General features: G+C 42.1%; 1 protein-coding gene across 5 annotated transcripts in view; it reads left to right on the top strand.

The window, feature by feature from the left end:
* Nucleotides 1-26,879, top strand: part of LOC141103434 (uncharacterized oxidoreductase ZK1290.5-like) — a 254,666-nt gene that overhangs the window by 129,184 nt on the left and 98,603 nt on the right. For all 5 annotated transcript variants that reach the window (XM_073593022.1, XM_073593024.1, XM_073593027.1 and 2 more), the window contains exon 5: nt 1,412-1,503. In XM_073593022.1, coding sequence (XP_073449123.1) covers nt 1,412-1,503 — 92 coding nt within the window. The remainder of the gene's footprint in view (nt 1-1,411; nt 1,504-26,879) is intronic.

Below are 26,879 nucleotides of genomic sequence, written 5' to 3'. Positions count from 1 at the left end.
GACACTGATAGGCGGCATTGATGGGCATTGATAGGCAGCACTGATGGGCACTGATAGGTGTCATTGATAGGCAGTACTGATGGGAACTGATAGGTGGCATTTATAGGCACTTATGGGCGGCACTGATGGGCATTGATGAGCATCACTGATGGGCACTGATAGATGGCACTGATAGGCGGCATTGATGGGCACTGATAAGCCGCACTGATATGCGGCATTGATGGGCATTGACCGGCAGTACTGATGGGCACTAATAGGTGGCATTGATGAGCACTTATAGGTAGCACTGATGGGCACTGATAGGCAGCACTGATAGGCAGTATTAATGGACACTGATAGGCGGCACTGATGAGCACTGATAAGTGGCACTGATATGGGGCTTTGATGGGCACTGATAGAGGGCACTGATTGGCAGCACTGATGGACACTTATAGGCAGCATCGATGAGCACTGATAGGCAGCACTGATAGGGGGCATTGATGAGCACTAATAGGCAGCACTGATGGGCACTGATAAGTGGCACTGATAGGCAGCACTGATAGGCAGCATTGTTGGGCACTGATATGCGACATTGATGAGCACTGATAAATGGCACTGATGGGCACTGATAGGTGACATTGATGAGCACTGATAGGCAGCACTGATAGGCAGCACTGATAGGTGGCACTGATGGGGCTGCACTGAATCAGGGCACTGATGATCAGAACCCTGATTACCAGTGTAAACAATGTACTAACAGTCTTGCTGGTTAACGGCTCTCCTTTCCTCACACATACAAAGCGTGGGAAGAAAGAACTGCAGATAACTGGCAAGTCTGTTTACATGTGATCAGCTGATCACATGGTAAAGGGCCGCTGTGGTTGGATCTTTATCGTGATCTGTGATCAGCTGTGTCACAGAGCGTGCTGGTTGCATGCCCCAGGCAGCACATGGGAGGCAAGGTTCTGGGAGGATGTCCATGGACGCCCTCCCAGAACTGGAAGCCCAGGGTTCGGATGGAAGGGGGGAGTCAGGGGTGTCCTTCATGGTTTCTTGCTCCGGGGCCTGGAAAGGTTCTAGTTACGCCGCTGATTATTATTATTTAAGGTACTTATATGGCGCCGTCAATTTACGCAGCACTTTACATATACATTGTACATTCACATCGGTCCCTACCCTCAAGGAGCTTACACTCTAAGGTCCCTAACTCACATTCATACATACTAGGGACAATTTAGACAGAATCCAATTAACCTACCAGCATGTCTTTGGACTGATGATCTGTATACTCCGTGTATAAATCGAGACCCAAAACTGCATAATGCATTATTTGTTTTTATATGTGTATATTTTTTTAAGGAAATTCAATAGGTGGATGTGGATTAAAATGTGCTAACATTATACATAAAGAGTACTGTTTTTCCTTTACCAGGAGTCTGCCGCTCAATTGGTGTCAGCAACTTTCTCATCCATCACTTGGAACAGCTGAAAGAAGACTGTGATATGGTTCCCCACCTAAACCAGGTGTGTTAACTAGAGGAAATCAATGTACTCACATTTTATATTATTAGAACAATAATGCTCTATAAATGGCAGATATTTAAGTTGAAAGGCCGATAAGAAAATTAAGTATTTATACAAAAATCAGTGTATATAGGATTGTAAAGTTACTGTAAGGGTAATATGAAACATTACATTTTCAGGCACCATGATTCATATAGAGCACGTGACTAATTTCCATATCAGTTGGAATAGTGTACTTCTGGCAGTAAAATAAAAGGATTCTGAAAGTATCAAAGGAAGTAATGTGAAGCATTATTCAAGCTGAGTGCTTTTATCCCGCTGATGGAATTCCAGGATGACCCTAAATTGGCTTGTATTTATTTGAGAGGACCTTACTCTTCACAGTGCTCACATTTCAGTGGAAATCAAAGGATTTTTTTTATTAGTTGATCTTGATGGTTAACAACATGTAATACAATAATAATAGTAATAATAATACATTTTTTTCCCAACATCTAAACATCCAACCTATGTTTTTTTTTTTTTAAGTTTGAGTAACATCATTAAAATCCAACATTAATAATGATAATAATAATGTTAACAATATGATTATAAAAATATGTATTTGTTTGAATGCGCGGGTCTCAAAATTTAAAGCGGTATTAAACCCAAAAGCAAACATGTATTATGTCGCAGCTTACCACTTCTTAGATGTGATGGGTGCATTCATTTTCTGTTAGGCTTTTTTTCTTCTGGTGATTCAGCCAGTAAGTCTGCTGTTTTTTAAAAGAACAATGAATGTATCAGTTACAGAGATGAGACAAACCACTTACTAGTAGCAGGGGTGCTTACAGTGATCAGCTTTTATTTATTTATTTATTTATGTAAAACCTTTATCCCAAAAGTAAAAAATTGCTGTAACTGCTTATAAAGTATTAACTGGAATTTGGTTTTAATTTGTTAGTGTATTTAAATCTGCTAGTACTTCCCACAGACTGACAACAGAGAGGAAAAAACCCTAAGAAAAGAAAACTGATTCAGCCACCACATCTAATGATTGGTGAGCTGTAATATATTACATTTTTGGCTTTGGATTTAATACCATTTAAACAAATACAAGCAGTTACCAGCAACTGCATCACTACGTAAACTTTACTATGAGTAAAAGATCTTACTTAAAGGTGAAGTATAACCAAAGCTATTTTGAATCACAGGAGTGCGCTAAAGCCCGCTGTTGGCTGATGTCACAGGGCTGGTCCAGGCTCTGAAAAGATATTGTCGGGATCCACCCAAATGCCTGGACCTCTAGTGAGCGCTGGAGGATCAGAGCAGAGAGCCACTGACTGACTGACAGTCACCACCTTTGCAGGCTGAAGTCCGAGAACTGAGCGATCAGCGGTCTTTGATGGCTCAGTTCTTGGTTTAAGATGTGGCAGGGGACAGCTGCAACTGGGATCAGTGCTGCAGCTATCTAGGTAAGTATGACTCTTTTTTTTTTTTTTTGTTTTTTTTGTAGACTATACTTTTCTTATAAACAATGAGGAAGTTATAGTTTCTATGCAACTTGCGTGGAAGACACCCATTTAGCCCAAACCTGGTCTGCTGCCACTAATAGCCATTACTCATTTATATCAGTGCACATTTATGATTTGGCCATTTTGGATTACACATTGGCAGGGGGTGTTCCTGGGTTGGTCCCATTTTCTCTTGCTGCTCCCTGTCGGTGGCGGTGTCCCACCATGCAGCTTGGGAGCTGCAATATGTGCAAGGGGGGTTTTCTGACCTCCTTTTGTCCCCTCCTGCCCATCACCCACCCACATATCGACGTCATGTTTTCCACGCCCAGCGGGTGGCGCCCACCTGGTGTCATCACGCAAGGGCTGTGTGGACCATCCTGTGTAATTGGGGCACTGCACCTGCACAGCCCCAGTGGCGATGAGCGTCTCTAGCGCTCGCACGTCTCGTTACTCGTACATGACGTTGAGGTTGGAGCATCTGGTTCTGCTGGGGGTATAAATTGGAGCCTGACATGGCAGCATTTCCCATTCATAGCCTGACTATGCACACAACAGTTGCACCTCCACAAGGGGAAGACAACATCCTCTGGTTCTCATACTTCACTCAGGTAATCACTGATGTTTTTCAGCTTAGTTTACTCTCCAATGTATTTGTCCTTCAAACGTTCCATTTTTTCACTTCAACTTGCCAATACTATTTCACACCTTGTAACAAATTATTTTCACTGTCCCCTTAGTCCCCCAGTCCATACCAGTGTTTACTCCATGCTGGTTTATGTATATTTGTATGCAAACCAATTTACTACATTAAGTTTATCTGCACTTGCAGGATCTTTTTGACACATACATATACTTTTATACTATTTTTTAGCAGTCATTCATTATAGACCAGATGAGACCCCTAGGGACACTTCCATGTACCAGAGCCATGTCGGTCCTCTGTTTGTTCCCCTGTTGGGGTTACCTGTTGCTCCGCCTCCTCAGCTCCCGAGCTGGATGTTTGTTGCTGCCGCAGCCTGTGCAGTCAGTGAATGTGGACCTGGCCCAGCCCACTGGTGAGTATGGGGTCTCACACTTAGACCCCTATGACCACTCACCTTCCTGCCAATTTTGTGTAACTTACATTTATTTGGTTTACTACTTGTATTGCAGATATATTAAAGCATCTACCCCTGAAGAAGTGAGCGTGTTCTCGCGAAACGCGGTGGATACTACTGATGCTTGTACATAATTTTGATGCCTGTACACTGTTTCTTATATACGATTTATTTACCAATGTATGTGGATAGTTTTCTCTTCACTCAGTATGTATACCTTATGGGCCTGCATTTACTGCTGTTGTATTTTACATGCACAACAATTTGCAATAAATCTATATTTTTTATATACTCATGATATGTTCCTTGGCTAATTATACTCACCTCATTCAAAGTCCCAGGGCGAATCCTATGTATATATGTATTGTATTGGGGATGGAGGTGATGTTGGGGTGATACCAGGCCTTCTATTATGTTGTTATCGTATAATACAGTATTTGTGTTTCATTTCTACAAAAGGAAAGGTCTGTTATGCATCGTTGCGTTTGGCTTGGCATTCACCCAAAAGCCATGGCACCAGAACAATTCTTATGTTGAAAGACAGGAGTTAATACTGTAAATGTAAACTGAAACTAGAATGAATGCTTTAATATATAAGCAGCTAAAGCATATACCATAACAATCTAGAATGCATTAAAGTGGTCTCAATGTGCTGCTAATGGTTTGCAATATGTGTTGGCGTCTAATCATTTGCGCCGGATGGCTGGCATTTTGGTGTGGCACTTCTGTAGATGGTGCATGTATAGCTGTCCCCTTTAAGAGTGTGCAACAGAAGGCTAGTGGGCCACTACACAAGAGGGAGTCTCTCCTGCATTAACTGTGTCAGTGTTGAGAGTCCTCTGAAGTCAGATCCCACAAGTCTCTCTGCTTGGATCCTTACAAGTCTCAGTGGTCCCAGCAGCTCTGGTGTAGGCACTCACAGTAACGGGTCTCTCAGCTCTGGTCCCAAGGCAAAGCAAGCGACACCTCTGCAGCTCAGTCCTCAGGCTCTGGTGGATGCAGACAGAGCACTCGGTCTCTGTACAGGTGCAGCAAAGATAACACATCTCTGCTGCCATAGCCGCTGGCCATAATCACATGCTACAAATAGAACATGCTGATTGTACCCAAGTCAATTGATGAATTAAATTGGGTACAATCAGCCTGCCTGTAGATGGATCGAATCTTGGCCGGTCCCTGCTGAAATGGCCAAGATTCGAACCATCTATGGCCTGTTTAAAGAGGAAGTAAACCCTTCCTCTTTTTTTCCCCTGCAAAGTAAATGCATAATGGGCTAGTATGCATTGCATACTAGCCCATTATGTTGCACATGTGTATAAAAAATGTGAAAGAAACCGCGCTGTCTTAAACAAAAATAGTAGCTGCCAGCACATCAGATAGTCTGTGAAAAAGTAAACCAAATAAAATAAAGTGCATATAGTCCATATATAACATCAAAATAGTGACTATAAATGAATGTGAACTGGTTGTCTGTAGATAATCCACCACCATAAGGAAAGAGGCTTACCAGACAGGTTGAACCCAACAAGGCGTATGCCTGATGAGTCAACCAAGCTTTTGGTGGTACACCCAAGGAGGTATAGCAACAACGACTTCCAATCTAGACTGAATTGGATGTGCATCCGTGACGATTGTGACATCAGTGAGTATCCACCATATGAATAGCAACCGGAATTCGTGAGCAGTTCCTCTCAGTGTGACATATGGCAAAAGAAGAAGAAATTGGGTCACATAGTGTGATTCCGTTTAGATGTAAAACACTTATTGAAAATGCTAAAATGGTTACTCACATTTAAGAAGACATTAAAAGCGTTTGGATAAAATCAAAGCAACACAGTGGCATCAGCAGAGCCCGTCCCGACGTTTCCTCCTAATAAGGCATCCTCTGTACCTCCTGGGTGTGTTACACCAAAAGCTTGGTTGACTTATCAGGCATACGCCTTGTTGGGTTCAACCTGTCTGGTAAGCCTTTTTCCTTACGGTGGTGGATTATCTACAGACAACCAGTTCACATTCATTTATAGTCACCATTTTGATGTCATATATGGACTATATGCACTTTATATACACTATCACTGTTGATCTACACTTCAACAATATTGTGGTTTAATAATATTATTGTATTTGCACTTATATATACCCCAATTTCTCATTATGATATCTTCACTGTTTTTTTAATTGCATTAGCGCTGCACTATACTATTTTATTTGGTTTACTTTTTCACAGACTATCCGATGTGCAGCTACTATTTTTTTGTTCAAGACAACGCGGTTTCTTTCACATTTTTTTATACACACGTACTATACTACATTTTGTTGCACGTACCTGCAAACGAAGCCCACGATGTCCCCGAGGTCCCCGCCCGTGGCCCTCTTTTTTCCAGGGCCGTGGACTCCGGCTCTGTGAATGGCCAGTCACGTGACGTCACTCCCGCGCATGCTACTTTAATGGTTACTTTTATGGGTTGAGTTATGTGTCAGGGATTCTGGAATGGGATGTGTTTGGGGTGCTAGATTTAGGGATACTTTACAATTAAGAGACAGTGGGGGAAGCTTCAGAATTTGTTCTGAAAACTACTAATGTCAGGCTTTTCGGGCCAAAAATGAATTTACCTCTTGAAACACCAACAGTAAGGTTCAATATATTAACTTACGCTACGGTGCTACAGCTTTAGGCTTCCCATAATTTTTTTATAGGTCCGCCAACCCCAAGTTGGAGGACTACGATATTTCTTTTATTCCACTGCTATACAGGTGCATCTCAAAAAATTAGAATATCATCATAAAATGAAAACTTGTATATTATATAGATTAATTACAAGCAGAGTGATATATTTCAAGCATTTCTTTCTTTTGATTTTGATGATTACAGTGAGGGAATTTGATTCCCTGCTGATATTGTACATTTGCCCACTGACAAAGAAATGATAAGTCTATAATTTTAATAGTAACTTTGTTTCAACAGTGAGAGACAGAATAACAACAAAAATATCCAGAAAAAACGCATTTCAAACAAGTTGTAAATTTATTTGCATTTAAATGAGTGAAATAAGTATTTGATCCTCTATCAATCAGCAAGATTAACGAGCTTAGATAGGGAGCACTCTCCTAAAGGGAGTGCTCCTAATCTCAGCTTGTTACCTGTATAAAAGACACCTGTCCACAGAAGCAATCAATCAATTAGATTACAATCTCTCCACCATGGCCAAGACCAAAGAGCTGTCAAAGGATGTCGGGGACAAGAATGTAGACCTACTCAAGGCTGGAATGGGCTACAAGACCATTGCCAAGCAGTTTAGTGAGAGGGTGACAACAGTTGGTGCAATTATTCGCAAATGGAAGAAACACAAAATAACTGTAAATCCCCCTCGGTCTGGGTCTCCAGCCAAGATCTCACCTTATGGAGTTTCAATGATCATGAGAACAGTGAGGAATCCGCATAGAACTAAACGGGAGAATCTCTCAAGGCAGCTGGGACTATAATCACCAAGAAAACAATTGGTAACACACTACGCCGTGAAGGACTGAAATCCTGCAGTGCCCGCAAGGTCCCCCTGCTCAAGAAAGCACATGTACAGGCCCATCTGAAGTTTGCTAATGAACATCTAAATGATTCAGAGGAGAACTGGGTGAAAGTGTGGTCAGATGAGACCAAAATCGAGCTCTTTGGCATCAACTCATCTTGGTGTGTTTGGAGGAGAAGGAATGCTGCCTATGACCCCAAGAACACCATCCCCACCGTCAAACATGGAGGTGGAAAAATTATGCTTTGGGGGTGTTTTTCTGCTAAGGGGACAGGACAACTTCACCGCATTGAAGTGACAATGGACGGGACCATGTATCATCAAATCTTGGGTGGGAACCTCCTTCCCTCAACCAGGGCATAGAAATAGGTTTTGGATAGGTATTACTGCATGACAATGACCCAAAACACACGGCCAAAGCAACAGGAGTGGCTCAAGAAGATGCACATTAAGGTCCTGGAGTGATCTAGCCAGTCTCCAGACCTTAATCCAATAGAAAATATGTGGAGGGAGCTGAAGGTTCGAGTAACCAAAGCTCAGCCTCGAAACCCTAATGACTTGGAGAGGATCTGCAAAGAGGAGTGGCACAAAATCCCTCCTGAGATGTGTGCAAACCTGGTGGCCAGCTACAAGAAATGTCTGACCTCTGTGATTGCCAACAAGGGTTTTGCCACCAAGTACTATGTCGTGTTTTGCAAAGGGGTCAAATACTTACTTCAGGTTTTTTAAACCTACCATTAAAATTATAGGCTGATCATTTCTTTGTCAGTGGGCAAACGTACAAAATCAGCGGGGGATCAAATACTTTTTTCCCTCAATGTATGGCTTAAAGCTAGTGAAAACCCAAAATTCAGTATCTCAGAAAATTAGAATATTGTGAAAAAGTTCAATATTGTGTAATCATGATGTCACGCTCTATTCAGCTAATTAACTCAAACACCTGTTTGAGTTAATTAGCTGAATAGACAATGGTCCTGAGCCTATAGATGGTCTCTCAGTCTGATTCAATAGGTTACACAATCATGGGGAAGACTGCTGACTTGACAGTTATCCAGAAGATAGTCATGGACACCCTCCATAAGAAGGGTAAGTCACAAAAGGTCATTGTTATAGAAGTTGGCTGTTCACAGAGTGCTGTATCTAAGCATATTAATGGAAAGTTGAGTCGAAGGAAAAAGTGTGGTAGAAAAAGGTGCACAAGAAGCAGAGATCACCGCAGCCATGAGAGGATTGTGAAGCAAAGGCCATTAAAGAATTTGGGGGCGATTCACAAGGAGTGGACTAAGGCTGGTGTCAGTGCTTCAAGAGCCACCACACACAGACAAATGCAGGACATTGGCGGCAACTGTCGCATTCCTTGTGTCAAGCCAGTCCTGAACCAGAGATGTCCGAAGCGTCTTACCTGGGCTAAGGGAAAAAAAGACTGGACTGTTGCTCGGTGGTCCTAAGTCCTTTTTTCGGATGAAAGTAAATTTTGAATTTCATTTGGAGATCAAGGTCCTAGAGTCTAGAGGAAGAGTGGAGAGGCATAGAATCTAAGTTGCGTGAGGTCCAGTGTGAAGTATCCATAGTCAGTGGTGATTTGGGGAGCCAAGTCATCTGCTGGTGTTGGTCCACTGTGTTTTATTAACCACTTGCTGACCAGCTCACAACGATATACTTCGGCAGAATGGCACGGGCAGAATCACGTACATGTTTGGACCCCCCCCCCCCCGGTGCCCGAGGCGGTCAGCATTACTCCCCTGGCGATCAGAGGTGAGGGGGAGGCCATCCATTCGTGGCCACCCCCTCGCGATCGCTCCCGGCCAATGAGATCATTCCTCTGCCTCTGTAATATAAACAGAGGCAGAGGAAATGATGTCATCTCTCCTCGAGCCGGTCTTTTCGTTCCGGCGCAGAGGAGAGAAGACATCAATGTGAGTTTGCACAACACTACACTTACAGTAGAATATGCAGGCACACTTTTCACCCCCCCGATCACCCTCCTGTACCCCCTGTCACAGTGACACCAATAGCAGTTTTTTTTTTTCCATTGGTGTCAGTTTGTGACAGTTATAAGTGTTAGGACAGTTAGGGTTAGCCCCCTTTAGGTCTGGGGTACCCCCCTTTAGGTCTAGGGTACCCCCCCTAACCCCCCTAATAAAGGTTAACCCCTTGATCACCCCCCGTCGCCATTGTCACTAAGCGATCGTTTTTCTGATCGCTGTATGAGTGACACAGGTGACGCTAGTTATTGAGGTAAGTATATAGGTTCGCCGTCAGAGTTTTATAGCGACGGGACCCCCATATACTACCTACTAAAGGTTTTAACCCCCTGATTGCCGCCTAGTTAACCCTTTCACCAGTGATCACCGTATAACTGTTATGGGTGACGCTGGTTAGTTAGTTTGTTTATTATAGTTTCTTATAGTTTTAGGGCACCCGCCGTTTATTGGGTAGGACCCCACTGCCGCCATACTTTTACAGCGCTGATTTTAAGAAATTCATGTGAGTGTATCTCTTTTTTAATAAATTTGGTACTTTTTTTACGGAATCACACTATGTGGCCTTTTTCCTTCCTATTATACAATACTGCCATCTGCTTCCCAATATCATCTTAAGGGACCCACTAGCATCCGGTCTGCTCTGGACTTTCATCCTTACTACTCTTCTGGAACATCTACTATCACCCACCACCCAAGCCTGATTTGATCCAGTTGGGCGTATGCCCTCTTGGGTCTACGTGATCTGGTAAGCCTCCCTGTTGTTGGTGGTGGTGTGTTTCTTCTGTGTTCACTCCAGATGTCACATATTTGATATGTTCCTCACACGAAGTCACTGAAATTACATCGATCATTTTACGAGTTTTATATGTATGGAGGTCTTTTCTTCTAGGTTTTTTCCCGATACCTTTCAACATTGGTTGGACATTGTTTTCATGTTGAACTTTTAGCGCTACACATATTTTTTGTTTCACCCGCCGTTTATTACCTAATAAAGGTTTAACCCCCTAATTGCCCAGCGGTGATATAAGTTATGTTTTTAGGGTCAGATAAGGTCTGCATCGCCCCAGGCGGCGTCAGGTTAGCGCCAGTACCGCTAACACCCACGCACGCAGCATACACCTCCCTTAGTGCTATAGTATCTGAACTGATCAAAATCTGATCCAATCAGATCTATACTAGCGTCCCCAGCAGTTTAGGGTTCCCATAAACACAGTGTTAGCAGGATCAGCCCAGATATTTGCTAGCACCTGCGTTTTGCCCCTCGGCCCAGCCCTGCCCAGCCCACCCAAGTGCAGTATCGATCAATCACTGACACTTACAAAACACTAAGCACACATAACTGCAGCGTTCGCAGAGTCAGGCCTGATCCCTGCGATCGCTAACAGTTTTTTGGTAGCGTTTTGAATCAGTCGCTAACAGTCAGGAGCTTTTTTGCCTGTGAGTCTCACTAGTGTACCCCTAAATTTAGAGCCCAAAATGGCAAATCGAAGGTACACTAGTGAAGAGGCCTACACGTTTCTGAGCATGACAGATAATGAAGAGGAAGTCACTCATCTGTCAGATTCAGGCTCAGAATACGATCCTGTAGAGGACAGCGGCTCCATGTCAGATAGCTCTGACGACGGAGTTGTGGTCCCTGCCAAGTTCAGGCGTACCAGACCCCAAACTTCTTCTGTCCTTGATGTGCAAGAACCACAGGTCCCTCGTATGGAGCAGAACAGTACTAGCGACGCTATTCCTTCTGGTGAACTGGCAAGCACCAGCGGCCTAGTTCACCCTGGTCGTACATCCAGCACTGCAGTATCACGTGGTGATGTGGCGAGTCCGATAAGTGCAGTTCAAGCTGGTGAGGTTGCAAGCACTAGTAGTGTCCCGCTGCCACCAAGAAGACAAAGACAGGCCCGTCGTGCCCATAGTGCCCTTCCTGCTGCATTCGCCAATCCGAATTGGGAACCCACCATTTCTGCAGCACTCCGTACTTCCCCCATTCACTGGCCCACCCGGAATTCAGGTGGAAACAGTTGATTTTACATCACTGGATTTTTATTTGCTGTTTTTCACCGAAGATCTCTATAGACCTATTGTGGACCAAAGCAATTTATAAGCTGGTCAACACATCGCCACTATTCCCCAGTCCTCCCTTGCCAGAGATTGGAGACCAATTACGGTCTCCGAATTTAAGATCTTTCTGGGCCTTTCCCTCAACATGGGCATAACCAAAAAGAGTGAGTTGCGGTCATATTGGTCCACTGACCCAATTCACCATATGCCCTTGTTCTCTGCCTCCATGACCAGGGCATGATACGAGCAGATTTTGCGGTTCATGCACTTCAACAACAATGAACTCTGTCGTTCTCGTGGAGACCCTGAATACGATCGGCTCTACAAAATTCGGCCCCTTGTAAACCACTTCAACCAGCGTTTTGCAGACTTGTTTACTCCCCATCAAGTTGTCTGCGTTGATGAGTCCCTGATTAAATTTTCTGGCCGCTTGTCATTCAAACAGTACCTTCCCAGCGAGCGTGCCAGATACAGGGTCAAGATGTATAAGCTCTGTGACAGGGCCACAGGCTATACATGTAGTTTTATGGTTTACGAGGGCAAAGATATTCACGTAGAGCCGACAAACTGCCCTGACTACATAGGAAGCGCTGGCAAGATTGTGTGGGACTTGGTGTCACCCTTATTCGGAAAGGGGTACCACTTGTACGTGGACAATTATTACACAAGCGTGCCACTTTTTAGTCACCTTTTTGATCAACAGATTGGAGCATGTGGCACCATGTGACCTAATTGCCGGGGCTTTCCCCATCGGCTTGTAGATTCCTGTCTTAGGCTGGGGGAGAGAGCCTGCTTGCAGTGTAATAACGTGCTCACTATGAAGTGGAGGGATAATAAGAATGTTTTCGTTCTTACCTCCCTTCATGCAGACACGACGGTCCAAATTACTACGGCGACTGGTGTTGTGGAGAAACCCCTCTGTGTCCACGAATATAACCAAAATATGGGAGGGGTGGACCTTAACGACCAGTTGTTGGCGCCGTACCTAGTTGCCCGTAAGGCCAGATGCTGGTACAAGAAAGTGTCTGTTTATTTATTTCAATTGGCTTTGCTGAACGCTCATGTGCTATACAGAGCTTCAGGACGGACTGGATCCTTCCTTAAATTCCAGGAAGAGATCGTCAGAGCCCTTCTGTTTCCAGACGGTGCTCCACCTCACCTTCCCCAACCAAATGCAGTAAGCCGGCTGCATGAGAGGCATTTTCCTTATGTCCTCCCGAGTACCCCTACCCAACGAGCCCCCCAAAGAAGATGTTGTGTCTGCAGCAAGCGCGGATATAGGTATGACACCCGGTATTATTGTCCCTCCTGTCCTGACAATCCTGGTCTATGCATTGGTGAATGTTTTGAACGCTACCATTCACTAGTTGAGTATTAGCGTAGGGTACAGCACTGCACAGACTAGACACACTTTCACAGGGTCTCCCAAGATGCCATCGCATTTTGAGAGACCCAAACCTGGTACCAGTTACAAAAGTTAAAGTTACTAAAAAAAGTGTAAAAAATAAATAAATAAAAAAAAATAAAAAAAATAAAAACACAAAAAAATATAAAATAAAAAAAAACAAAAATAGTTGTCGTTTTATTGTTCTCTCTCTCTCTATTCTCTCTCTATTGTTCTGCTCTTTTTTACTGTATTCTATTCTGCAATGTTTTATTGTTATTATGATTTACCATGTTTGCTTTTCAGATATGCAATTTTTTTATACTTTACTGTTTACTGTGTTTTGTTGGTAACCATTTTTTTGTTTTCAGGTACGCCATTCAGCTGCAGAGCGGATTTATTTACCTTGACAGTTTCGGAGGCCATGGAATGCCCAGGTGGCACAAAACCCCCCCCCAAATGACCCTATTTTGGAAAGTAGACACCCCAAGCTATTTGCTGAGAGGTATAGTGAGTATTTTGCAGACCTCGCTTTTTGTCACAAAGTTTTGAAAAATTGAAAAAAAAAAATGTTTTTCTTGTCTTTCTTCATTTTCAAAAACAAATGAGAGCTGCAAAATACTCACCATGCCTCCCAACAAATAGCTTGGGGTGTCTACTTTCCAAAATGGGGTCATTTGGGGGGGGGGGGGGTTGTGCCATCTGGGCATTCCATGGCCTCCGAAACTGTGATAGGCAGTGAAGAGTGAAATCAAAAATTTACACCCTTAGAAATCCTGAAGGCGGTGATTGATTTTCGGGGCCCCATATGCAGCTAGGCTCCCAAAAAGTCCCACACATGTGGTATCCCCGTACTCAGGAGAAGCAGCAGAATGTATTTTGGGGTGTAATTCCACATATGCCCACGGCATGTTTGAGCAATATATCATTTAGTGACAATTTTGTGCAAAAAAAAAAAAAATTGTCACTTTCCCGCAACTTGTGTCAAAATATAAAATATTCCATGGACTCAACATGCCTCTCAGCAAATAGCTTGGGATGTCTACTTTCCAAAATGGGGTCATTTGGGGGGGGTTTGTGCCATCTTGGCATTTTATGGCCTTTAAAACTGTGATAGGTAGTGAGGAGTGAAATCAAAACTTTACGCCCTTAGAAATCCTGAAGGCGGTGCTTGGTTTTCGGGGCCCCGTATGCGGCTAGGCTCCCAAAAAGTCCCACACATGTGGTATTCCCGTACTCAGGAGAATCAGCAGAATGTATTTTGGGGTGCAATTCCACATATGACCATGGCCTGTGTGAGCAATATATCGTTTAGTGACAACTTTGTGCAAAAAAAAAAAAAGTTTGTAATTTTCCTGCAACTTGTGGCAAAATATAAAATATTCCATGGACTCAACATGCCCCTCAGCAAATAGCTTGGGGTGTCTACTTTCTGGGGTCATTTGGGGGGGGGGGGGTTGTGCCATCTTGGCATTTTATGGCCTTCAAAACTGTGATGGGTAGTAAGGAGTGAAATCAAAAATTTACACCCTTAGAAATCCTGAAGGCGGTGCTTGGTTTCGGGGCCCCGTACGCGGCTAGGCTCCCAAAAAGTCCCACACATGTGGTATCCCCGTACTCAGGAGAAGCAGCAGAATGTATTTTGGGGTGTAATTCCACATATGCCCATTGCATGTTTGAGCAATATATCATTTAGTGACAACTTTGTGCTGCCCTGCCATTTTAGCACCTCAAGAAATGACATAGGCAGTCATAAACTAAAAGCTGTGTAAATTCCAGAAAATGTACCCTAGTTTGTAGACACTATAACTTTTGCGCAAACCAATAAATATACGCTTATTGACATTTTTTTTACCAAAGACATGTGGCTGAATACATTTTGGCCTAAATGTATGAATAAAATTGAGTTTATTGGATTCTTTTTATAACAAAAAGTAGAAAATATAATTTTTTTTCAAAATTTTCGGTCTTTTTCCTTTTATAGCGCAAAAAATAAAAACCCCAGAGGTGATCAAATACCATCAAAAGAAAGCTCTATTTGTGGGAAGAAAAGGACGCAAATTTCATTTGGGTACAGCATTGCATGATCGCGCAATTATCAGTTAAAGCGACGCAGTGCCAAATTGTAAGAAGTGCTCTTGTCAGGAAGGGGGGAAATCCTTCTGGGGCTGAAGTGGTCAAGTCCAAAGTCAGTGCAGCCCTCTACCAGGAAATTCTAGAGCACTTCTGACCAGCTTCATGGATATGCTGATGGATATGCTGATTTCATTTTCCAGCAGGACTTGGCACCTGCCCACACTGCCAAAATTAGCAATACCTGGTTTAATGATCATGGTATCACTGTGCTTGATTGGCCAGCAAACTCGCCTGGCCTAAACCCATAGAGAATCTGTGGGGTATTGTCAAGAGGAAGATGACACCAGACCCAACAACACAGACGAGCTGAAGGCCGCTATCAAACCAACCTGGGCTTCCATGACACTTCAGCAGTGCCACAGACTGATCGCCTCCATGCCAGACCGCATTAATGCAGTAATTAATGCAAAAGGAGTCCGAGCAAGTATTGAGTGCATATTTTACTGTACATATACATACTATTCAGTAATATGTTCTAAATGTGCAGCACTAAATAAAATTACCATGTGAAAAACACCATATATGACATAGTTCAAAATCTTTAAAGTGAACAGGAAATCCAATAGAAATACTATTCAATCCAAAAATGTCCTTATGCAAAAGTTCAAAATATATTAAATTCATAAAGTGCAAAGTTCATAAATTGATCACTAAAGTGCTCCTGTGCAAACAGTTCATGCATACCATTGTCCCACACTGGATAAATCAATCCTGACGGCACAGTGCTCAGACATTCGCCGTTGTGACACCTTCACCATAAATCAGATGGGGGCTTACCAGGCCACCTTACTCAGGAAGATCATTCAACGCTTATTGGGATCTCTGGTCCTCAGATGGAAATCCAGAAATGTTCCCCCACCAGCTTCAGCGTGTCCCCTTATGGGGACAAGAAGATCCAACTCACTGTCTCAGATGGGATGGATGAATTCTCAGAATTAAAATGGGTAAAAAACAGGGAGACTCCTCATGGTGTAGTATGGTCTCAACCGTTTTATTTTAAAATCAGTGCACTTACATATAAAACAAAGATGCCACTGGCTGTAAATCTCTCCACTATAGCCAGAGCTATCCTTCAAACAGTCATAAGTTCAAAAAAGCATGACTTCAAAAAAGCCTCTGTGCAGCAGCGTGTGTGCATCGTCCCTACGATCGTTTCATATATGTAACGTCATCAGGGCATGTGCAATTCCAAACCGAGCGCCACAGCCATATTTTTTACTGGCAAGCTTTTCCTGTCACTGCCATTTACTGGCTGCCAGTAAAAATACTGACGGTTGGCTACACTGGTACCACCCCATCAAATCTCTTTAATTCAAAGAAGTGGTTCTATTCAAAACCTATTAATAGTGATGATGTTTCCAGAGGTGAAATGTAATGGCTCAAAGTGTCTTGTTCATGTAACTGGCAATTCATACGGAAATTCCTCTTGTGTAATTTTTTGGGGCTTTTCTTTGTTATGGTCTTGAAGTATGACGAATTTCCTGCTTTATACTTTCAAGAGCTTTTTTGGCTGTTAAATACAAACCTTTTCCTCCAACTTGAAAATGGCTCCTCCTGGTGACGCCGGACACTCATAAACTCCTCCCTCCCTAGGAGAGTCCCCACTTTGCTTGAGCCAAAACCATCTAATTGTTTTAACACTATTGTCGTTAGTAAAGACAGCTTGCACTAAAGATATGAGGCAGGAAATGACCTGTTTTCCCTATTACTGGGAAAGAAATGTTCAGTGCTAGCTACTCCTGACTCTTTTCCGCATATTATTATTATTGCAAATTCCTCTCTCAGCTGTGAGATCACTTGACATTATCATCAAGTGATATAGTGTATGAACTAATGCAATTGTTAGTATACTGTAGTATGCTGTTGGTATCATTTACCATTTACATTTCATTGTATGTAGTTATGGTTTGCGAATAAAGAGCGGAATTGCAAGTTTTCCTTTATAGGAGATGCAACAAACATTTTCCTATATTTTCATAATCACTTCTTTTGTTTTCCAGTATAGCTCAGATCATAACCAAACATCTGAATGTATGTTATTTTTTTCAGACCATATGTTAGCTGGACGTGTATTATTTGGTAAAGTGTGCCGTTTTAATAGAATTGAGCATGGGGAGTGACAGAGTGTTAACTAATCTTCGAGTTGATGAACATAGGAGAGAGAGGGGCAATCGATCATTGACCACTGGAAAAAGGGGCAGATCATAGACCAAGATGGAAAAAAGATTTGGTAGAATGGCAGACACACATGCACTAGGGGAGAGTGGGGGGCAGAATTGCAAATAGTTGTGGACCTAGGGGACGCAAAAGATCCAGAATTAAGGATTTAATCATGGCAGGAAGCAGAAGGGAGAGAGGAGTCACATTTGCATAACTCAGAGAGAAGAAATAGTGAGAGATCATTGGGGAGAAAAACAAGACAAAAACAAAAAAGTGTAGCGCTAAAGAGTGATGATGTGCCAAAGACAATATGGACAGTGAGCCCAGATGGCACTGAGAATTCAAAAACAAATAAAATGAAAGTAATTAAGCAAACATATATGTATATAAATAGATCAATTGAAGTCCATATAGATAATGGGGCAAAAAAACTTAATATATATATAGTCCCAGTCTATATGATGCAGGATGTAAAGCTCATCAATAAAAAACTCTAATGTGAAAAATTATTTCCAAAAGCTGGGATGTGTGATTGTGAGGAAAACCACCATCATGTGAAGAGGAGGCTTACCAGATTGTTTGGACACGCCAGAGCATATGTTCTGCGTGCCAAACTGGCTTGTATAATGGTGGATGGACTCTGGATCAGTATCCTAGGATGGAGATTCCCAATTCTCGGCCAGGTGGAAACATAAGGACAATGACATCTCATACGGACCAATGCTCAGAAATCCACAGATGTATAGAGGATAACAAAGGAGGAAACAAAAGGGGACCACATAGCGTAATTCCGCAAATCAAAATTAAAATTTAATAAAGTAGGAACACTCACATGATTGAGGATAAAACAGCTCTTGTATAAAATCAATTAGCAGCAGTGGAGACCTTCCTGACGTGTTTCGTCTCCAAGGACATCATCTGGGGTGTCCTCCCACTGCTGCTCTCCACAAATGTATAAGGAATATGACCCCCCATCAAGAGAGCCTAGCCCACAAGCGTTTACAGCATGTATGTAAGTACTTCCGGTTTGGTGGAAATGGCGCCCCAGCATGCGTTCCACAGCACGCACTGAACAATGTAAGGATGCATTCCAAGCTTCATCGTATCTACCCTTAGAGAGGGAACAATAATAGAAGGAGGCGGTACAACGTGGATTCGACCAAGCCGGTGCGCACTATGAGGTTGACGTCACACGTCTGAACGAATTTACAGACGCGCGCGTGACCAAACAGGGCCAATCGAATGAAACGTCCGCGTGCGTGCCCCGCCATGAACTGGCGTGCATTCCACGTCATGAATGGCGCATCAACGTGCGTACCGTGCCATACAGTAATTGTACGGACATCTGCAACAGCGTGGTGAGGTCACACACACGGAAGTGTTAACAGGCATGTGTGTGACTACGCACAGCAAACCGGAAACAGGAAACGCTGAGAATGACATCTCAGCAATCAGGGGGACGTGCAATCTCAAAGTACAAAAACGAGAATATGATTAAAATTGAATGTAAAAATAGAATGAAAAAACAAAAATGGAGAAAAACAAGAGAAAGCAGAGCATGAGCTGATTAAGTATCAGGAAGAGAAAGAAGGCAAAAAATAGATGATCCTTGATGAGGGGGGAGAGAAGGGAGAATGTGTACTGAGCAAGGACAGGGAAAAATTAGAGTGGAGATATAGAGGAGATGTTTATGGACTGGTGGAAGTGGGAATAAATGGTGTGTGTTCATGGAGACGGAATACAACAGTATGATGTTTAACAATATCGGGAAAATAGGTAAAGTGGATCTTAGCATTATTAAGGGCTGAGGGGAAGATGATTGTGGATAATAGAGATGCGGGTAGAGTGGTAGCTGATCGTGGATAGGAGCAGAGTGAGAATTGATGATTGCTGAGTAGTGAAGGGAAGAGAAGGGTAGCAGCTAATGATGTTTCACTGGAAGAGCATACAGAGGATGGTCCAGTCATGGACTGGAAAGTGAAAGCAGAGCAGACTTGAGAGTAAGCTGCTCATGGACTTGGAGGAGAGGGGTCGGGTATGAACTGTCATTTCACCCTCCTGGAGAAGAAATGGCAGAGCATACCCCTTCACTGATGTGTGAAGTCATTGTGAAATTGTGTGCACCAGCCATGAAACACATCTTACAAGGAATGGAACATGCTCTGGGACAATATGACACAGAATGGAAAGTATTGTAGAGAACTGGAAGTGCAGAATGCCAGAGACACCGGTACAAAAAAGTGGTTATGAGGAAACAGCTACAGGGCTCAGAGTTGAGATTAAAAGCAAAATACAGAGAGTCAGATTGTAGTTGTACTGTTGAATGTTAGCAGACTGTACTCTGAAGAGAGATCAGGTACAGTGTGATTTAAAGTGGGAAGTACATGCAAAAGAGGCTACCTAAATGGTGAAGGCAGAGCTGCTAGAGAACATAGCATACACAATATGAGGAAGAAGAGATGCCAGAGAACATGGTGTAGATAGTGGAGGAAGAGATGCTGGAGACCATAGTGTAGTTGGTGGAGGAAAAGATGCCAGAGAACATAGCGTAGATGGTGGAAAAAGAGGTGCCAGAGAACATGGTGTAGATGGTGGAGGAAGAGATGCCAGAGAACATAGTGTAGATGGTGGAGGAAGAAATGCCAGAGAACATAAAGTAGGTGTGAAACTGTTAGAGAACTTACTGTTAAAAGTCGAGGGAGAGCTGCCAGAGACAGGGGGATTGTTAAATATATTTATTTTTGATAACCTACTACAACTTATACACAACCATGTAGGAATATAAAAAAAGAGTGTATTTAAAAACAATCCCATAATTCATGTTTAGTATCTTTTTATGGAGTCTAGCATTCCATATAGCGTATATTATAGCTTTCGTTGCAACATGGATGACTAGCAACTTGAGCTACTTGAAGCAAAAAATGTCTAAAGCTTTGGTAACAAAAATGTTTAAGTCTGATATTGTCAAGTATAAAATCATTCAAAAAATTAGCAACCACTTCAGAAAGGGAATTATTCTTTTTCTGTACAGGCATTTTGTTGTGTACAACAAAAATATCGTCAAGCCGGAAGGAAACTGAATGCTTGATTAATAGTAATTTAAATGTTTTGATGTTGTTCTTGGGCATGAACTCTTGGAATTTCCTTTCCATGCCTGTACCACCCATGTCACATCAATTCAGACTGAAATTTTGTAAAGTAAATTGCTTGTACATTGCATTATATAGACAGACAAAACTACTACTTTTAATTATGTGGAGCTAGCAGTGATTCATTTTCTCTTCTTTTTTTCAGCTGTGTTCACACTTAGGCTTAATGTGCACGGGACGTTTCGAAACCTTTCCTGAACGATCTAACTTGACAGATAGTAAACAACTTTTAAAAACGTCAGTTTTGCCACGTTTACATGCCACGTTTAGCCATGTTTAGCCACGTTTGCGTTTAGAAGTTTTTTTTTTTAAATAGTCAAAAATGTATCTCGATTAAAAACGCCTGTTATCGAAATGTCTAAACGCGAGTTACCCCTTTTAACACGCGTTTACAAGCTGTTACAGGCATTTGATGTTTCAAATGCCTCTGAAAATCCATCCTGATTGCATTTTTTTTGCGTTTCAAAAAATGCTTCTAAACTCAACTGCCTAGAAACGACTATAAACAACTCTGTGTACACGTACTGATAAGATAAAATACATGAGAGTTCAGGGGCAGCTGAAAAAAATACCCAACTGCTACTAAACATCCGTTTACCAGCAGAAGTGTACATAAAGCCTAACTGCTTACTTTACTACAACTATTAATAAAAACACTACAAACTCAAAGCAGAATATGGTTACCAATCTGTGTAGCTTACAGCCCCTTTCACACGGGGATGGATCCGCTCAGTGGAGTCCGCCAGCTCAGCGGGAGATCGCTCCGTTGATCTCCGCTGAGCTGGAGGATGACAGGTCCGTCTCTGCTCACTGAGCGGGGAGGGACCTGTCAGAGCCCCACTGATTCCTATGGGGAGATCGGACGAAAACGGATAGCATGTCCGTTTTCATCAGATCCCATCCAATCCGCCAGACGGATGGCTGAACGTATCGCCATATGTCTGATTTTAGCGGATTGGATGGCAGGCGGGTGTCAGCGGACACATCTGCGCTGACATCCACCTGCCCATAGGAGTCAATGGATGGCCCGCTCTGATCCGCCTGAAAAACAGACAGGCGGATCCGAGGGGCTTGTCGACGGAAAGGGGCCTAAAAGTTAACTTTTAAAATGTGACAAATTTTTACTAAAAACATTTTGCTCCACTTTATTTTAGGTTATGCGTTTCTCCTTTGTAACCTCTTAAGTTCATGTATTGTCACTGGAAACCTGCTGGCAACCCCTTTGTATGTCCTGAAAATGACTCTTGCCCTACTGTGATTCCCATCTATCAATGTATGTTGCCACATTAAAGAAGTTCTGTTGAACCCTACTTAGTTTTGAACACTGTTGTTGGTATCAAACATCCAGATTTCCAGATGTGGTTATTTGCAGGATTGGATAAAACTGTTAAAGATTCAGCCTTCCAAAGCTCACACCTGTTTATGCACTGGAGCCATGTCCAGTTCTTTTGTGAATAAATTAGAACTATAGTCAAAACTTTTAATTTAGGATAGAGTAAGGAAGGGTTCTAACCCCTGTTAGTTTTTTTTTTACATTCTTGTCCCATTGCAGAGATTTATTTTCACTTCCTGTCCCTGTCAAATCAGAAAGTGAGAGGAAATCCCTGCAAATTAAAGTAATGCCTTGAGGCTCCTCGGGTCACCAGAACTAGTGTCCCCATTGGAAGATTTCCCTTCTATTACTTTTCTGGGGACAAAATGTAATATTTTTTTAACTTTCACTTTTAATGATAATGGCAAACAGGACGAACTGAGAGGGTGAATCTCCCTAACGGGGGCACAGACAGCACTAAAAACTTAATAGGTGTTTTAATCCATCTCAACTCTGTCCAAAACAGAAAAAAGTGCCTTAGTTTAAATTACAAATCTTTTTTGCTTTATGAACAGTTAATACTTTATATATAGTGACTGATAGTCAGGTCAATAGGTTTTTATATTAAGAGTTGCAGAACTTTCATAGACTCCTTTCCTCCTGGCAGGAGAGTTTGGACAGAAAAAACACTTGTAAACTTATGTACTGTGTTTAGGTGCATCAAGGGCTTGAGCGTTAATTCATTTCATTGGCAAAAATAATAATTTATTCTGACCATTGAAATTAATTATTGCTCAAGCACTAAACACTTAGGTGCGTTTAGACGCGTTTAGGTGCATCAAGCTTTTTTTCTGCCAAAACTCTGCTGCTCCTAGATGTATATGGGTTTTTTTTCTGCCTCTAAACTCATCTAAATGTCTATGTGTACATGGACACATAAACTAACATGCAGAAGAGTTTAGAAGCAGGAAAAAAATAAAAAAACAAACGCTCCTAGGAGCAGCTAAAAAAATGTCCTGTGTGTGTGAAGCCTCACTTTCTCCAGTGCATCTGAGGTCCTTTAGCTATCACATTGGATTGTATCATGTGGACAAGCAAACAGATACCCATTTACACTAACCCTAAAAGAGTTGTAACAGTTCTGTGTTTGAGCTTGGGCACTTATAAAAAAGAGCCAAAAAGAGAATTTACACTTTAAGGCCTCATTCCCCGCTCCTGTGTTTGAAATGGAGCTTTTGGGGAGGAAGGGGGGAGCGGGTAGCCAATTTTGACAGGTACCCACTCCCACTTCCGCTCCGATCAAATAGGCAATCGGAAGCAGAAGTTCTCCTTTCACCCTCTCCCTCCCGCTGTCCTCTGGGACATGTGACAGGTCTCAGAAGACTACCGGACCATTCACAGTGCACAGCATGCACCTGGCAGTGAGGCCACAAGCTGTCACAGCCAAGCGCCCATTGTAAACATGCAGGCGCCAGGGAGAGAGACACATGGGGTGGAAACGGCTGGGCCACGCACAGCGCTGGATCGCGAGACAGGTGAATGGCTGTTTATTGAAAGTCAGCAGCTACAGCTTTTGTAGCTGCTGACTTTTAATTTTTACATAGGAGACTGGCGCTCCTCTTTAAGGCCCATTGTATAAGCTACTACACATGTTTTATAAAATAGCGATAAGGTGAATCTTCTGACTCTGAGCATACATGTCCACTATAGTACATGGCTATTTTTGCCATCCGTCCTGCAGTGGTACTTGTCCTGTTACATTATGGCTGCATTCACACCTGAGCGTTTTTGCCACGATTTTTATGGCGTTTTTGCCGCGCTATTGACACGTTTTTTGCCACGATTTTGTACAGGTCACCAATGTAAAAAGCAGAAAAACGCTTGTAATCTGCCCTAAAGAAGCTCATGTTCTTTTTTGAGCTTAAGGAGTTTTTCAGGCATTTTGCTTCAGGTGACAAAACGCTCAGATGTGAACAGGTGCCATTGAAACTAATTGGATTTTGCTTGTTGAGCGCTTTTCAGGGTGTTTTTTTCAGGCGTTTTATGAGCGTTTTATGAGCTGAAAACACTCAGGTGTTAATGCAGCCTATGAGTTTTCCAGTCCTATTGCTTTCCAAATAATATAAGTTACTGTACATTAACATCCAACGAGGAGATCTAAAATTGGCAAAATTATTGTGCTGACATGAGAACTAACATCTAAGCAACAATCAATTGACTTGGCTATCCAGCATCTTCAGTAAACTAAAATTTTTGATGCACTAACTTTTTACAATAGGCCAGGCCTTTTAGCATCATTGAAGGTTTCTGGCTAGCTTTACCTCCCGTGTTATCGCAAACATATATTGTGTTTTCTATATCCCAATTAAGTCTCCATTCTTACCACCCTGGATGTAATTACTAAAACCCATCACTTTGTGGGTGGTAGATTTATTATTATGGTTTGTTCTATAGCAGAACATCAGGCATAACCAGTGAATAATGTCATGAGATCATGTAAACAGCGGTACAATGCATTCTATATATGTAGTGATAGTATTTCCACTTTTGTTATCACAGGGGGAACACATTGTGCTTCAGTGAATATATTTTTCCTACTTGGTCCTGTGAGTTTCCTCTCTGTGGGAACTCTCTCTATTTTCCCATCTCCTTTCTCTTTTCTTCCTCCCCCATCCACTCTTTTTCCTCGCTTGTCACCCTTCTCTCTTGGTTTGTACAAGCTTCTCTTGCTGTTGTGCTTTTCCTTTTCCTTGGCCGGGATTGGGGACAAACTGTTCTTTAGTTTTGTTTTTGTTGCTCCGGGGTAGATGGACAGGACTTTTCAGTCTGAGAATGAAGTGGCTTCTACAAAGGACAAAGCATGTCAGGAGAGCTTGTGAATGGAGAGAGTCCCTTAACCTCCTTTCTGCAAAACTGTGCAGTGAATTGCTAATGTGTCTGTGGGTGTCCTATGATGGGACCAGGCTCCCACCAATTTATTGCTGCATGCGTTCTTTAATACATTTGATTTTATTTTTATAGAAATCTGTATCTGTCGTTTATAATCTAATGATCACAAGCTACTACATCAGCAGAAATAGGAGGCTACCATAAAAGTGCAACACAAGGACTTTTATTGTTAAAAAAGGACAGGTAATAATCAGAATACTTTTTATGTTTATCTAAAAGGTATACCAAAGCCATACTCTAAATTATTGAGCCTTAAAAACATATTGACAGCTTAGATCCTAAGCTTGTACAGAACAATAGAGGCTGTAGTACAATGACCTCATACATATTCAGTCCCCGCGCAATCTCATTTTCCACTCATGTCCATTATATGCAAGTAGATATTGATTATCCCAAGAATTGTTTGCACCATTATGGGTAATTTAGATCTTAAATGGCTTAGTTTGGCAGATTATATAGCTGTGAATGTATACGTTAGTATCATTATTCATTATCATTTACAAACACAATTGTAAATGTGTGCAAACTAGACAAAGGTAGGCGCTAGCCTTATAAAATGAAAAAGTGAATCAAAATAAATAGTGTTTCATGAATTATCAAAAAATGGAAACTTAAAATGTGCAAATATAACAATAAAGTCCAAAGGTCAATATGTATTGGCAATCACAGTGTCCATAAAAAGAGAAAATGAGTTACCATCTCTTCTTTATATTCAATGTGCTCCACCACGTGCAAATAAATTATGCATTCATCACAATAATAAGGTCAACAATGCACCCTATTAATGCTCAAGCTTGGATCCAGAGTCTCAAAGACCTTCAGCCAATCTTCCCCTGGAAATCCCTGGTAGTCCTCATTCACCTAGTATAACAATTAGAAAAAATCTGAAGATAGAAGGTATATAGTGTAATACGTTTATCAAACTTCAATGAATAAAAACTGTGTTAAATGCACTCACATGAAAAAGTGCCCAGAAAGGCATCAGCATAAACAGCTCACTCACCCAAAGGGATGGATGCCACACCGCCACCCGCAAGCCACAGAGCCGGCATGTGTTCCACAGACCCGGAAGTGACGTGGAGGATTTGTAAATGTTCCCATATGTGTATGTGTTTTGAGAACAATGACATTTTACCTATATTTTCTGTGTAGATAAGTTCATTTTTGTGTTCGCAGGACACATAGGGGTTTATTTACTAAAGCTGGAGAGTGCAAAATCTGGTGCAGCTGTGCATGGCAGCCAATCAGCTTCTAACGTCAGCTTGTTCAGTTAAGCTTTGACAAAAAAAAAAAAAAACTGCAAGTTGGTTTGTATGCATCAAAAGCAGACTGCATGACCACAAATTTTCTTACAGGAAATCAGCTTTTTATAGGCAAATTACTCTCACTCAACTAAACAAACCTTTAACCGGTGGAAAACTTAAAGCAAATTTTGATTTGTGTACAGAGATACAGCCTATCTGCCCATTACTTTGGTTTTTCATCAAGCATTGCTGTAGTGCTCCATACTACCCACTTTAGTGGTAAACTGATGATCTGAGAATCTCAATTTGTGATGTGGGAGAGGAATATCCGATACACCAACTGTGGTCTCCTTGCTGTCTCCTACATATAATAAGCCTGATATAAAAACAAAAAATGACAGAACTAAAAAGTAAGAGTCAGATCTACTTCACAAATTTGAATCTGTTGATAAAGAAAGTAGAAAAAGTTACACGCTGCATAGACTTTAGAAGGTAAATTTCTAGTAAGGTGCTCTATGGATCCTTGAAGCAGAAAATTAAAAGTTTAAGTAAACTTTCTGGCCTAATTTACACTTGCAGTCGGGGGTGATAAAATAGGCAGTTAAGACTCAGTTTTACAACTCACCCCCTTAACCCAACACAGCAGCTAGAGGGGGTTGTACACATGCCACAGCTGCAATGCTTTGCGTCAAGTGAATGGGGTCATGCTGCAATGGCCCTGCAACTATGCAGTGGTGTGGGCTTAGAGGGTTTAAACAGGTGGTGTGGAGGCTACATTTTGCCTCCCAGACACCTATGAAACTCTCTCTGAACAACGATCCACCGCAGAACGCTTTTTAGAGGGGCAGCAATCGCTGCCATGAGTGTATAAGAGTTCAT

Source organism: Aquarana catesbeiana, linkage group LG07 (genome assembly GCF_042186555.1).
Source record: "Aquarana catesbeiana isolate 2022-GZ linkage group LG07, ASM4218655v1, whole genome shotgun sequence".
Classification (NCBI taxonomy): domain Eukaryota; kingdom Metazoa; phylum Chordata; class Amphibia; order Anura; family Ranidae; genus Aquarana; species Aquarana catesbeiana.
The sequence above is the reverse complement of the archived record's forward strand: the minus strand, read 5'-3'. Positions and strand labels throughout refer to the sequence as shown.